This window comes from Mobula birostris, chromosome 15, assembly GCF_030028105.1.
Source record: "Mobula birostris isolate sMobBir1 chromosome 15, sMobBir1.hap1, whole genome shotgun sequence".
NCBI lineage: Eukaryota > Metazoa > Chordata > Chondrichthyes > Myliobatiformes > Myliobatidae > Mobula > Mobula birostris.
In genome coordinates, this window is record NC_092384.1 from 84279571 (window position 1) to 84292586 (window position 13016).

General features: G+C 46.5%; 1 protein-coding gene across 2 annotated transcripts in view; it reads right to left on the reverse strand.

Moving 5' to 3' along the window:
* galns (galactosamine (N-acetyl)-6-sulfatase) overlaps positions 1-13016 on the reverse strand; it is a 206332-nt gene that overhangs the window by 187797 nt on the left and 5519 nt on the right. The window contains exons 2-3 of one of the 2 annotated variants that reach the window (XM_072280053.1): positions 9978-10101; positions 2248-2322 (exon numbers count right to left, since the gene is read on the reverse strand). In XM_072280053.1, the coding sequence (XP_072136154.1) occupies positions 2248-2322; positions 9978-10101 (199 nt within the window). Of the gene's footprint in view, positions 1-2217; positions 2323-9977; positions 10102-13016 lie in introns of both variants that reach the window. The other variant, XM_072280051.1, reaches the window with a different exon arrangement.

Below are 13016 nucleotides of genomic sequence, written 5' to 3' on the forward strand. Positions count from 1 at the left end.
TGGGCCGAATGGCCTACTTCTGCTCCTTTGTCTTATGGTCTAATATACAAACAGGAGGAGGAGAAGATGACAATGCGACGCAGTGCGCAGTGGCCACTCCGGTGAATGATATCTGTTATCTGTCAAGTAGGGTGCCGTGCACAATCCTGATTTGATGGAGACAGACGTGAGAGCACGGAGTTGAACATCTGGAGAAACTTCTGAAATGCCTGCTTCGCTGCCGCTGCTACTGTGTGATCCAGAATCTCCAGAGGAGAAGGCCCCGAGTCCTTGGCTTTGCTTGTTGCTCAGCGGCCGGGGTAGGTCGAAGCGCTTGGCAGAAGATGGTACTCGGGAAACTGTATCGGAGGGCTGGTCGGAGGCTCGAAGTTTTCGGACGGACTCAGAGTCGGCTGTGGTTGGGTGCTTCCAATGCATCGGCAGTTGTCGGCACCTGGAGGTTTATGGCAGGGAGAGTTTCTCCCTTTTGCCGCCTGCTATCGGGTCTATCAGGAGTCGAACGGAACCTTGAGACTTTTTTTTACTGTGCCCGTGGTCTGCTCTTTATCAAATTATGGTATTACTTTGCACTGCTGTAACGATATGTTATAATTATGTGGTCTTGTCAGTGTTAGTCTTTGGTTTGTCCTGTTTTTTTGTGATATCACTCTGAAGGAACATTGTATCATTTCTTAATGCATGCACTTCTAAATGACAATAAACGAGGACTGAGTGTCCTCATAATCTAATCTAATTTGTTTACAGAGGATGCTGGAATTCAACTCTTCAACTTCAATGCCCTGAGCTCTAACAGTTTGGCACTAAATGCTATGCTACTGTAACACCGTTCTTATCAACTGAAACACATTTTTGTTGGACCTGGACTGGAACATCATGTTCTGGAGAGCAGTCTCCAGCATTTCAACTGTGTTTGTGTCAGGTTCCACGCACACTAAATGCTGGAGGAACTCAGCTGGTCAGTCAGCATCTTTAGTTTGCTGCTAATTAACCAACCCTCTACCCCGGAAATGGTTACCTTCCATTCCTACTCCTGCTTGAAAACATTAAACGCTCCTCCACAGCTCTGATGAAAAGACAACAACCTACACCTCTGCAGATATGTCTCCTTGAATCCTAGGACTCAGGCCTCCAGATCCAGGGGAGTTGTCAATCTCAGGCCCTGTTATTTTGACCAGTTGGGGCTGCTTTGTAATGTATGCCCTCACTCCCATACCCCCTTAGTTACCTACCTGTTTCACACACTGTTATGTCTTCTGCCATTTCTAAACTCCACAGTGTCGGCTTTCACCAAAAAACCTTGCTTGTATGTCCATGTTCACACTTACCTCGTCTTCATATTTATTCCTGGTCTGCACTTCGTCACTTCCCACCTTCCTTTAGCCTGAACTTCACTCACCTTGTCACTGACAGAAGTCTCTCCCTCAACCTAACGGCATCTCTTGCTGGCTGTAGACAACGTCACTCTGTGCTAACACAGACCCATCTCAGCACTAACCCTCTGTCTCACATCCCCCATGCCCTGGTACTGGTTGTTTCATGGAGCACTTACCCCCTTAACTCGGCTGTCTTGTGCCTGGCTTCACCCCCACCCAGTGCTGACCGTTTTACAGATTAGTTAATATAATCACCACCAACCCTCACCCGGTGACTGTTTTACAGATTAGTTAATACCATCACCACCAACCCCCACCTGGTGACTGTTTAACAGGTTAGTTAATACCATCACCACCAAACCCCACCCGGTGACTGTTTAACAGTTTAGTTAATACAATCACCACCAACCCCCACCCAGTGACGGTTTAACAGATTAGTTAATACCATCACCACCAACCCTCACCCGGTGACCGTTCAACAGTTTAGTTAATACCATCACCACCAACCCCCACCCGGTGACTGTTTAACAGATTAGTTAATACCATCACCACCAACCCCCACCCGGTGACTGTTTAACAGATTAGTTAATACCATCACCACCAACCCCCACCCGGTGACTGTTTAACAGGTTAGTTAATACCATCACCACCAACCCCCACCCGGTGACTGTTTAACAGGTTAGTTAATACCATCACCACCAACCTCCACCCGGTGACTGTTTAACAGGTTAGTTAATACCATCACCACCAACCCCCACCTGGTGACCGTTTAACAGATTAGTTAATACCATCACCACCCGGTGCTGACGGTTCTACAAAACACTTAGCCCCCTCCCTTACCCACCACCTGGAAGCAGCTGAGTGCTTCCCTCACCATTGCGGGCGTGAGCGTTGGTTGTGTAGAAACCATTCCTGAGAGGAAGGCGGCCGGTCAGCAGTGCTGCGCGGGCTGCGGGGGAGGAAACTAATGTCATTACGTACGTCAATACTCAGTGTACAACACTCAAAATGAGACTCGATGGACTGAATGGCCACATTCTACCCCTATGTTCAATCTGCAGCTGAGTACCATTCAAACACCACACTGACACACCCAGACCCTATCCCATCACTCCATGATGCTATCACTTGCCTACGTACCATAAAACCATCATTCATAAACACACTCTGCATAGTCACTCCAACATCACGCAAAATATCACTCCCAGTCACTCTGCACTGTCTCCCTCACACCCCATACTATCACTCCCAAACACACTTTGCACTGTCTCCCTGACACGCTCCAATACCAACACTCCCCACACCTCCACTCCCTGACACCTCAATACCATCACTCCCACACTGTCACTCCCAAACACACTCTGCACAGTCGCTCCTCAATATACCACAATGCCGTCACTCCCCACACCATCACTCCCAAACACACTCTACGCAGCCACTCCCTGACACCTCAATACCATCACTCCCACACTGTCACTCCCAAACACACTCTGCACAGTCGCCCCCGATATAACCCCGACTTCTATAACATAAAGGTTTGGGATGTTGTGGATGGTGTGGAGGGCTGTCAGAGGATAGGATGCAAAACTGGGCTGAGAAGTGGCAGATGGAGTTCAGCCCAGATAAGTGTGAAGTGGTTCATTTTGGTAGGTCAAATATGATGGCAAAATACAATATTAATGGTAAGACTCTTGGCAGTGTGGAGGATCAGAGGGATCTTGGGGTCCGAGTAGTACAACATAGAATAAATAGTACAGCACATTACAGGCCCTTCGGTCCACAATATTGTGCCAACCCTTAAACCCTGCCTCCCATATAAACCCCCACCTTAAATTCCTCCATATACCTGTCTAGTAGTCTCTTAAACTTCACTAGTGTATCTGCCTCCACCACTGACTCGGGCACCAACCACTCTCTGAGTAAAAAACCTTCCTCTAATATCCCCCTTGAACTTCCCACCCCTTACCTTAAAGCCATGTCCTCTTGTACTGAGCAGTGGTGCCCTGGGGAAGAGGGGCTGGCTATCCACTCTATCTATTCCTCTTATTATCTTGTATACCTCTACCATGTCTCCTCTCATCCTCCTTCTCTCCAAAGAGTAAAGCCCTAGCTCCCTTAATCTCTGATCACAATGCATAATCTCTAAACCAGGCAACATCCTGGTAAATCTCCTCTGTATCCTTTGCAGTGCTTCCAAATCTTTCCTATAGTGAGGTGACCAGAACTGGACACAAGTGTGGCCTAACCAGAGTTTTATAGAGCTGCATCATTTCCCGCAACTCTTAAACTCTATCCCTTGACCTATGAAAGCTAACACCCCATAAGTTTTCTTAACTACCCTGTTTACAGGTGTCCCCCGCTTTTCGAACATTCGCTTTACAAAACCTCACTGTGACGAAAGACCTACATTAGTTACCTGTTTTTGCTAACAGAAGGTGTTTTCACTGTTACGAAAAAAGGCAGCGCGCGCCTCGAGCAGCCGCTCTCCCCCGGATTCAGAACTGCATTCTTGCTGGCATTGCTTACACACGTGCCTTTGAGCATCTGTTTGCAAGATGAGTTCTAAGGTATTGGAAAAGCCTAAAAGAGCTCGTAAGGGTGTTACACTTAGCATAAAACTAGACATAATTAAGCGTTTCAATCGTGGTGAACGAAGTAAGGACAAAGTGAGTTTGGCTTGTGGAAGTTGACGAAGATGATGTTGAAGAGGTTTTGGCATCCCATGACCAAGAACTGATAGGTGAAGAGCTGATGCAATTGGAAGAGGAAAGGATAACAATCGAAACCGAATGCAGTAGCGAACGGACCAAAAGTGAAGTCGTCCAGGAACTGAAAGTGAAGCAACTGCATGAGATTTTCGCTGCAATGACTGCAGAAAAGTACGACTTTAATTTTGAAAGGGCACGTAGGCTTAGGGCATATTTGCAAGATGGTTTGAGTGCTTACAAAGAACCGTACGATAGAAAAATGCGCGAGGCTAGCAGTCAAGCATACAGTCGTTTTTCAAGCCTTCCACATCAGCCACAGCAGATGACGAACCTCGACCTTCGACATCGAGGCAGGCAGACAGTGAAGATGACCTGCCTGCCCTGATGGAAACAGATGACACCCCAGTGTCCCACCACCCCTACCCCCGGGCCACGGACAGTTACCGATTCGCGGAGAATGCAGCAGTAGTCGAGAGGCACTCAGCACATCTTTGAGAAAAAAAGCCGAAATAAACAAGCTAATTAATTAGATTGCCAATTGCGTCACCTCTGATCTAGGCCGACATTGACGTGCCAGGCAGCACCTAATTAATTAGCTTGTTTATTTCGGCTTTTTTCTTAAAGATGTGCTGGGTGCGTACCGGCCACCACTGTACCCCTGCATACTTCGCGGACCAGTATCGGTTCGCTGCCCGGAGGTTGGGGACCACTGCACCACCCCAACTCCTACGACTCAGCCTGACACACCATCATCAGTGTGCTCAGCGCTGTCTTCCCAATTCCCGTAAGTGATACACTGTACATACATTATTTCTACTTTATATAGGCTGTGTATTTTTATGCATTATTTGGCATGATTTGGCAGTTTCATAGTTTAAAGGTTACTGGACAGAGTGTTTTTGCCGAGAGCGCTTGCGTGAGATTTTCGCTACGGAGAACAGTGCGGCAATGATTGTAGAGAAGTATTTCTACTTTATATAGGCTGTGTATTTATCATATAATTCCCGCTTTTACTATATGTTACTGTTATTTTAGGTTTTATGCGTTAATTGGCATGATTTGGTAGGTTATTTATGGGTCTGCGAACGCTCACAAATTTTTCCCATATAAATAAATGGTAATTGCTCCCTCACTTTACGACATTCCGGCTTACGAACTGTTTCATAGGAACACTCTACCTTCAGATGGCAGGGGAAACCTGTACCTGTGAGGCAACTTTCAGGGATCTGTGGACATGTACCCCCAGATCCCTCTGCTCCTCCACACTATCAAGTATCCTGCCATTTACTTTGTACTCTGCCTTGGAGTTTGTCCTTCCAAAGTGTACCACCTCACACTTCTCCGGGTTGAACTCCATCTGCCACTTCTCAGCCCACCTGTGCATCCTATCAATGTCTCTCTGCAATCTTTGACAATCCTCTACACTATCTACAACACCACCAACCTTTGTGTCGTCTGCAAACTTGCCAACCCACCTTTCTACCCCCACATCAAGGTCATTAATAAAAATCACGCAAAGTAGAGGTCCCAGAACAGATCCTTGTGGGACACCACTAGTCACGATCCTCCAATCTGAATGCACTCCCTCCATTACCACCCTCTGCCTTCTGCAGGCAAGCCAATTCTGAATCCACCTGGCCAAACTTCCCTGGATCCCATACCTTCTGACTTTCTGAATGAGCCTACCATGTGGAACCTTGTCAAATACCTTACTAAAATCCATGTAGATCACATCCACTGCACTACCCTCATCTATATGCCTGATCACCTCCTCAAAGAACTCTATCAGGCTTGTTAGACACGATTTGCCCTTCACAAAGCCATGCTGACTGTCCCTGATCAGACCATGATTCTCTAAATGTCCATAGATCCTATCTCTAAGAATCTTTTCCAACCACGTTCCCACCACAGACGTAAGGCTCACTGGTCTATAATTACCTTTTTTGAACAAGGGGACAACATTCGCCTCCCTCCAATCCTCTGGTACCATTCCCGTGGACAACGAGGACATAAAGATCTTAGCCAGAGGCTCAGCAATCTCTTCCCTCACCTCATGGAGCAGCCTGGGGAATATTCCATCAGGACCCGGGGACTTACCCTTCCTAGTGTATTTTAACAACTCCAACACCTCCTCTCCCTTAATATCAACATGCTCCAGAACATCAACCTCACTCATATTGTCCTCACCATCATCAAGTTCCCTCTCATTGGTGAATACCAAAGAGAAGTATTCATTGAGGACCTCACTCACTTCCATAGCCTCCAGGCACATCTTCCCACCTTTATCTCTAATCGGTCCTACCTTCACTCCTGTCATCCTTCTGTTCTTCACATAATTGAAGAATGCCTTGGGGTTTTCCTTTACCCTACTCGCCAAGGCCTTCTCATGCCCCCTTCTTGCTCTCCTCTGCCCCTCCTTAAGCTCCTTTCCTGCTACCCTATATTCCTCAATAGACCCATCTGATCCTTGCTTCCGAAACCTCATGTATGCTGCCTTCTTCCACCTGACTAGATTCTCCACCTCACTTGTCACCCATGGTTCCTTCACCCTACCATTCTTTATCTTCCTCACCAGGACAAATTTATCCCTAACATCCTGCAAGAGATCCCTAAACATCGACCACATGTCCATAGCACATTTCCCTGCAAAAACAGCATCCCAATTCACACCTGCAAGTTCTAGCCTTATAGCCTCATAATTTGCCTTTCCCCAATTAAAAATTTTCCTGTCCTCCCTGATTTTATCCTTTTCCATGATAATGCTAAAGGCCAGGGAGTGGTGGTCACTGTCCCCCAGATGCGCACCCATTAAGAGATCTGTGACCTGACCCGGTTCATTACCTAATACCAGACATCCTACCTCTCCCGGAAGTTCCGGAGTCTCCCGTATAGGAATAGTGGCTCCCTGATGCCCACAAATTATATACAATATCACGGAAAGCAATTTTTTTGAGAGCGAGCGAGCGAAAGTAAGAGAGAGTGCGAGAGCGACCACAAGAGAGTGCGCGCACGAGCGAGACAGCGCGAGAGAGCAAGCAAGCAAGAGCGCGAGAGAGCAAGAGTGAGAGCGCGCCATGGCAGAGTGTTCCAAAAAAATATAAAACATACGTCACCCCAGACTACACTAAAGTGTACCCCTGCCTAATAGGGGTCAAAAATAATGACAGTGTTGCTCGCTGCACTGTTTGCAACAGTGACTTTTCTATTGCCCATGGTGGGTTAAGACTGCAAAAGACGTGTTGAGGTGAGTTTAACAGGTGTCCTTCGTTCATTAGCATAGCTAACGTATTTAAACTAGCTGATTAGCTGCTAAGGAGCTACTCTATTGCAGACATCCCACCTCTCCCGGAAGGCTCCCGCAAATTGATGGTGCTACCTCCCTGAAATGAGTTTTTGAAGGGTGGGATGTCTGTAACACTAGATTTAGAATGGCATTCCCCTGGTCGGCCTGTCAACATACTGTGACAGGAATACATCCTGGACACACTTAATAAACTCTGCTCCATCTAAACCATCGGAACTAATAATGCGCTAATCAATATTAGAGAAGTTAAAGTCACCCATGATAACAACCCTGTTATTTTTGCACCTTTCCAAAATCTGCCTCCCAATTTGCTCCTCGGTATCTCTGCTGCTACCAGGGGGCCTATAGAATACTCTCAATAGGGTAACTGCTCCCTTCCTGTTCCTGACTTCCACCTATAGTGACTCAAAAGAGGATCCTGCTACACTACCCACCCTTTCTGTAGCTGTAATAGTATCCCTGACCAGTAATGCCACCCTTCCTCCCCCCACTATCCCTTTTAAAGCACTGAAATCCAGGAATATTGAGAATCCATTCCTGCCCTGATGCCAGCCAAGTCTCTGTAATGGCCACTACATCATAATTCCATGTATGTATCCAAACTCTCAGTTCACCACCTTTGTTCCTGATGCTTCTTGCATTGAAGTACACGCACTTTAGCCCTTCTACCTTACTACCTTTACACCCTTTATTCTGCTTCTCTTTCCTCAAAGCCTCTCCGTATGTTAGATCTGGCTTTACACCATGTACTATACTTGCAGTTCTCGCATGATCTTTATCCTCCTCCACCTCACTATCTGCTCTAACACTCTGGTTCCCCTCCCCCTGCAAATCTAGTTTAAACCTCCCGGAGCAGCACTAGCAAACCTTCCCCTGAGGATGTTAGTCCCCCTACAGTTCAGGTGCAAACCGTCCCGTCGGAACAGGTCCCACCTTCTCTGGAACAAGGCCCAATTGTCCAGAAACATGAAGCCCTCCCTCCTGCACCAACTCCTTAGCCACATATTTAACTGCATTATCTTCCTATTTCTAGCCTCACTAGCACGTGGCATGGGTAGCAATCCTGAGATTGCAACCCTGGATGTCTTGTCCTTCAACTTTGCACCTAACTCCCTAAATTCTCTTTGCAGGACCTCTTCCTTCTTCCTATCCACGTCATTGGTCCCCACATGGACCACGACATCTGGCTGCTCACCCTCCCTCTTGAGATTTACCGAGAACTCGATCCGAGATATCGCGGACCCTGGCACCAGGGAGGCAACAGACCATCCGGGATTCTCGATCTCTTCCATAGAACCTCTTAACTGTCCCCCTAACTATCGAATCCCCTATCACTACTGCTCTCCTCTTTTCCCTCCTTCCTTTCTGAGCTGAGGGTCCCATCTCGGTGCCAGAGACGCAACCACTGCAACTTGTCCCTGGTAGGTCGTCCTCACCAACAGTATCCAAAATGATGTACTTATTATTGACACTCCATAGGACACTCAAAGCTGCTATGCAGGTTGACTATGTGGTTAAGAAGGCATACGGTGCATTGGCCTTCATCAACTGTGGGATTCAGCTTAAGAGCCGAGAGGTAATGTTGCAGCTAAATAGAACCATGGTCAGACCCCACTTGGAGTACTGTGCTCAGTTCTGGTCGCCTCACTATAGGAAGGATGTGAAAGCCATAGAAAGGGTGCAGAGGAGATTTACAAGGATGTTGCCTGGATTGGGGAGCATGCCTTATGAGAACAGGTTGAGTGAACTCGGCCTTTTCTCCCTGGAGCGACAGAGGATGAGAGGTGACCTAACAGAGGTGTACAAGATGATGAGAAGCATTGATCGTGTGGATAGTTAAGAGGTTTTTTCCCTGGGCTGAAATGGCTAACACGAGAGGGCACAATTTTAAAGTGTTGGGAAGTAGGTACAGAGGGGATGTCAGGGGTAAGTTTTTTACACAGATGGTGAGTGCATGGAATGGGCTGCCGGCAACGGTGGTGGAGGCAGAAACGATAGGGTCTTTTAAGAGATTCCTGGATGGGTACATGGAGCTTAGAAAAATAGAGGGTTATGGGTAACCTTAGGTAATTTCTAAAGCAAGTACATGTTTGGCACAGCATTGTGGGCTGAAGGGGCTGTATTGTGCTGTGGGTTTTCTATGTTCTATGTAACCCAATAGCATATCACTCCCAAACGCACCCTGTACAGCTGGTTTCTGTCACTCCCTGCATCACCAGTCCCTGAAATACTCCAATACCGTCGCTCCCAAAACCATCTTTCACACATTCTGCAACGACACTGCACAACACCATGTGTCAACACTCCCCGATACCATCACTCTCTGAAATACCCCCAATACCATCAATCTCCGTGTTGGTTCTCCACATCACTCTCGATTGAGGGGGTATCAGAACACTGCACACCCAACATGACCCACACAGGGTGCTCTTATCCCCAAAACCAATCTACTTCCCTCCATGGTGTTCCAATGTATACAGGCAGGAGGCCAACACTGATGAAAATGCAGGCAAGAAACCGCCCCCTGCCCCAGGACAAAGAACCCATCGCGGTGATTGGAGAAAGTCTCATTCGAAATTCTGTGCCACTTACACGGGGAGCAGAGCGGGTTGCCAGCGTAGAAATCTGGGAACAGCATTCCCTCAGCGGCCATTCTGTCCAGGTTAGGAGTCTCTCTTGAAGGTTCTCCATAGACACCAAGATCGCCCCATCCCATCTGCAAGAAGTGCCAGGGGTGGAGGCAATAGTGTGAAGATAGGATGGAGTGGAAAGAGGTATAAACACGGGTAAGGGGGAACAACAAGGGAGAGGGAAGTCAAATTGTGGTAGGACATACAGAGCGAATGGCAGGATTCTATGGATTGATGATAAACTAAGAGAAGTCCTTTACAATGGTGACATAGATGGGCAAGATAGTGAAACGGCATTCGGTATGCTTGCCTCAGGAGATCACTGGCAGCTTAGCTTTTTTGAACAATGCTCCTAAACTGTGGAATTCAATACCTAAAACTATAAGATATGCACACTAGATTGATACTGAATTGCCAGCTCAAAATCTATTATTTTAACCTTTTTTGAATAACACCTTTCTTGTCTTTTAATCTCATGTTTGCACTATATCCCATGGTAAAACAGTTTGAACTGCACCATCTGTGTGAAAAGTGCTCTATAATTAAGTTACCATTATTATAAGCTGCTGCACTTTGGACAGCTTATGGTTGGACTACACGACGATGATGCTGTGCTTGAAGTACTGGTGCAGTTTTGGTCACCACAGTACGAGGAAGGATGTGGTAGCAAGGTGGAGTCTGCAGGACAAGTTACACTGGATGCTCCCTGAAATGGAGAGCTGTACTTATAAGGTCACTAGATGTAAGAGCAGAATTTGGCCATTCAGCCCATTGAGTCTGCTCTGCCATTCCATCATGGCTGATTTATTCTTGCTCTCAACCCTATTCTCCTGCCTTTCACACATAACCATTGACTCTGACAAATTGGAAACTCATCAAACTCCATTTTAAATCTAGAATCCTAATCAGTATCAGATTTATATCACTGGCATATGTGGTAAAATTTGTTGTTTTGCAACAGCAGTACATGGCAATACATAATAATAAAAACTGTAAATAACAATAAAAAATAAAAGTGAGGGAGACAACACCAGTTCAATTATATAGAAACCCAAAACAAAAACTGACCCCCTGACCAAAAACTGCCTTCCAAACCAAAATCTGACTACCAAACCAAAATCTGACCCTCCAAACCAAAATCTGACCCCAACCAAAAACTGACATTCAAACCAAAATCTGACTCCCAAACAAAACACTGACCCCTAAACAAAAACTGACCCCAAACAAAACACTGATCCCCAAACCAAACACTGACCTTCCAAACCAAAATCTGACCCTCTAAACCAAAATCTGACCCTCTAAACCAAAATCTGATCCCCAAACCAATATCTAACTCCCAAACAAAAAACTGACCCCAAACAAAACACTGACCCCCAAACCAAAATCTGATCCCCAAACCAAAAGCTGACCACCAAACCAAAAATCTTTTTATACTTTATACTTTATTGTCGCCAAACAATTGGTACTAGAACGTACAATCATCACAGCGATATTTGATTCTACGCTTCCTACTCCCTGGATTACAAATATTAAATATTAAAAATAGTGAAGAATTAGTAAACATTAAAAAATTAAATTATAAATCATAAATGGAAAATAGAAAAATGGAAAATAAGGTAGTGCAAAAAAAACGAGAAGCAGGTCCGGATATTTGGAGGGTACGGCCCAGATCCGGGTCAGGATCCGTTCAGCAGTCTTATCACAGTTGGAAAGAAGCTGTTCCCAAATCTGGCCGTACGAGTCTTCAGGCTCCTGAGCCTTCTCCCGGAGGGAAGAGGGACGAAAAGTGTGTTGGCTGGGTGGGTGATGTCCTTGATTTTCCTGGCAGCACTGCTCCGACAGCTAGCGGTGTAAAGTGAGTCCAAGGACGGACGATTGGTTTGTGTGATGTGCTGCGCTGTGTTCACGATCTTCTGCAGCTTCTTTCGGTCTTGGACAGGACAACTTCCATACCAGGTTGCGATGCACCCTAGAATGCTTTCTACGGTGCATCTATAAAAATTAGTGAGGGTTTTAGGGGACAGGCCAAATTTCTTTAGTTTTCTCAGGAAGTAAAGGTGCTGGTGGGCCTTCTTGGCAGTGGACTCTGCTTGGTTGGTCCAAGTCAGGTCATTTGTGATATTGACCCCGAGGAACTTAAAGCTTTTGACCTGTTTCACTTGCGCACCACCGATGTAAATTGGGTCGTGCTGTCCGCTACTCCTTCTGAAGTCAACAATCAACTCCTTCGTCTTGCTGACGTTGAGGGATAGGTTATTGTCTTCGCACCATGCCACCAGGTTCTTAATTTCCTCTCTGTATTCAAACTCATCATTGCCCGAGATACGGCCTACTATTGTTGTGTCATCAGCAAACTTATATATTGAGTTTGGTGGAAACTTGGCTACACAATCATGGGTGTACAGTGAGTACAGCAGGGGGCTGAGTACACAGCCTTGTGGGGCACCGGTGCTCAGAGTGATTGTCGAGGAGAGCTTGTCCCCTATTTTTACAGCCTGGGTCCTGTCTGTGAGGAAGTTGAAGATCTAGCTGCAGATCTGAGTGCTAAGGCCCAGGTTCCGGAGCTTAGGAATCAGCTTATTTGGAATGATGGTACTAAAGGCAGAGCTGCAGTCAATGAAACGCCTTACGTATGCGTCTTTATTCTCCAGGTGTTCTAAGGAGGAACGTAGGGCCAGAGAGATGGCATCTGCCATTGACCTGTTGCTCCGGTAGGTGAATTGCAAAGCGTCGAGGTTGACCGGTAGGCTGTGGTTGATGTGTGCCATAACCAATCTCTCGAAGCACTTCATAGCAATTGATGTCAGAGCCACAGGTCGATAAGTCATTCAGGCATGCTACCTTGCTCTTCTTCGGCACTGGGATTATCGTTGTCTTCTTAAAACACGAGGGGATTTTAGACTGACTAGCTCTTGGTGCACTTAATGGCTTTCCGGAGTTCACGCCTGGATTCCGTGTAGCGACTGGTATCCCCGGACCTAAAAGCTGCAGCTCTAGCCTG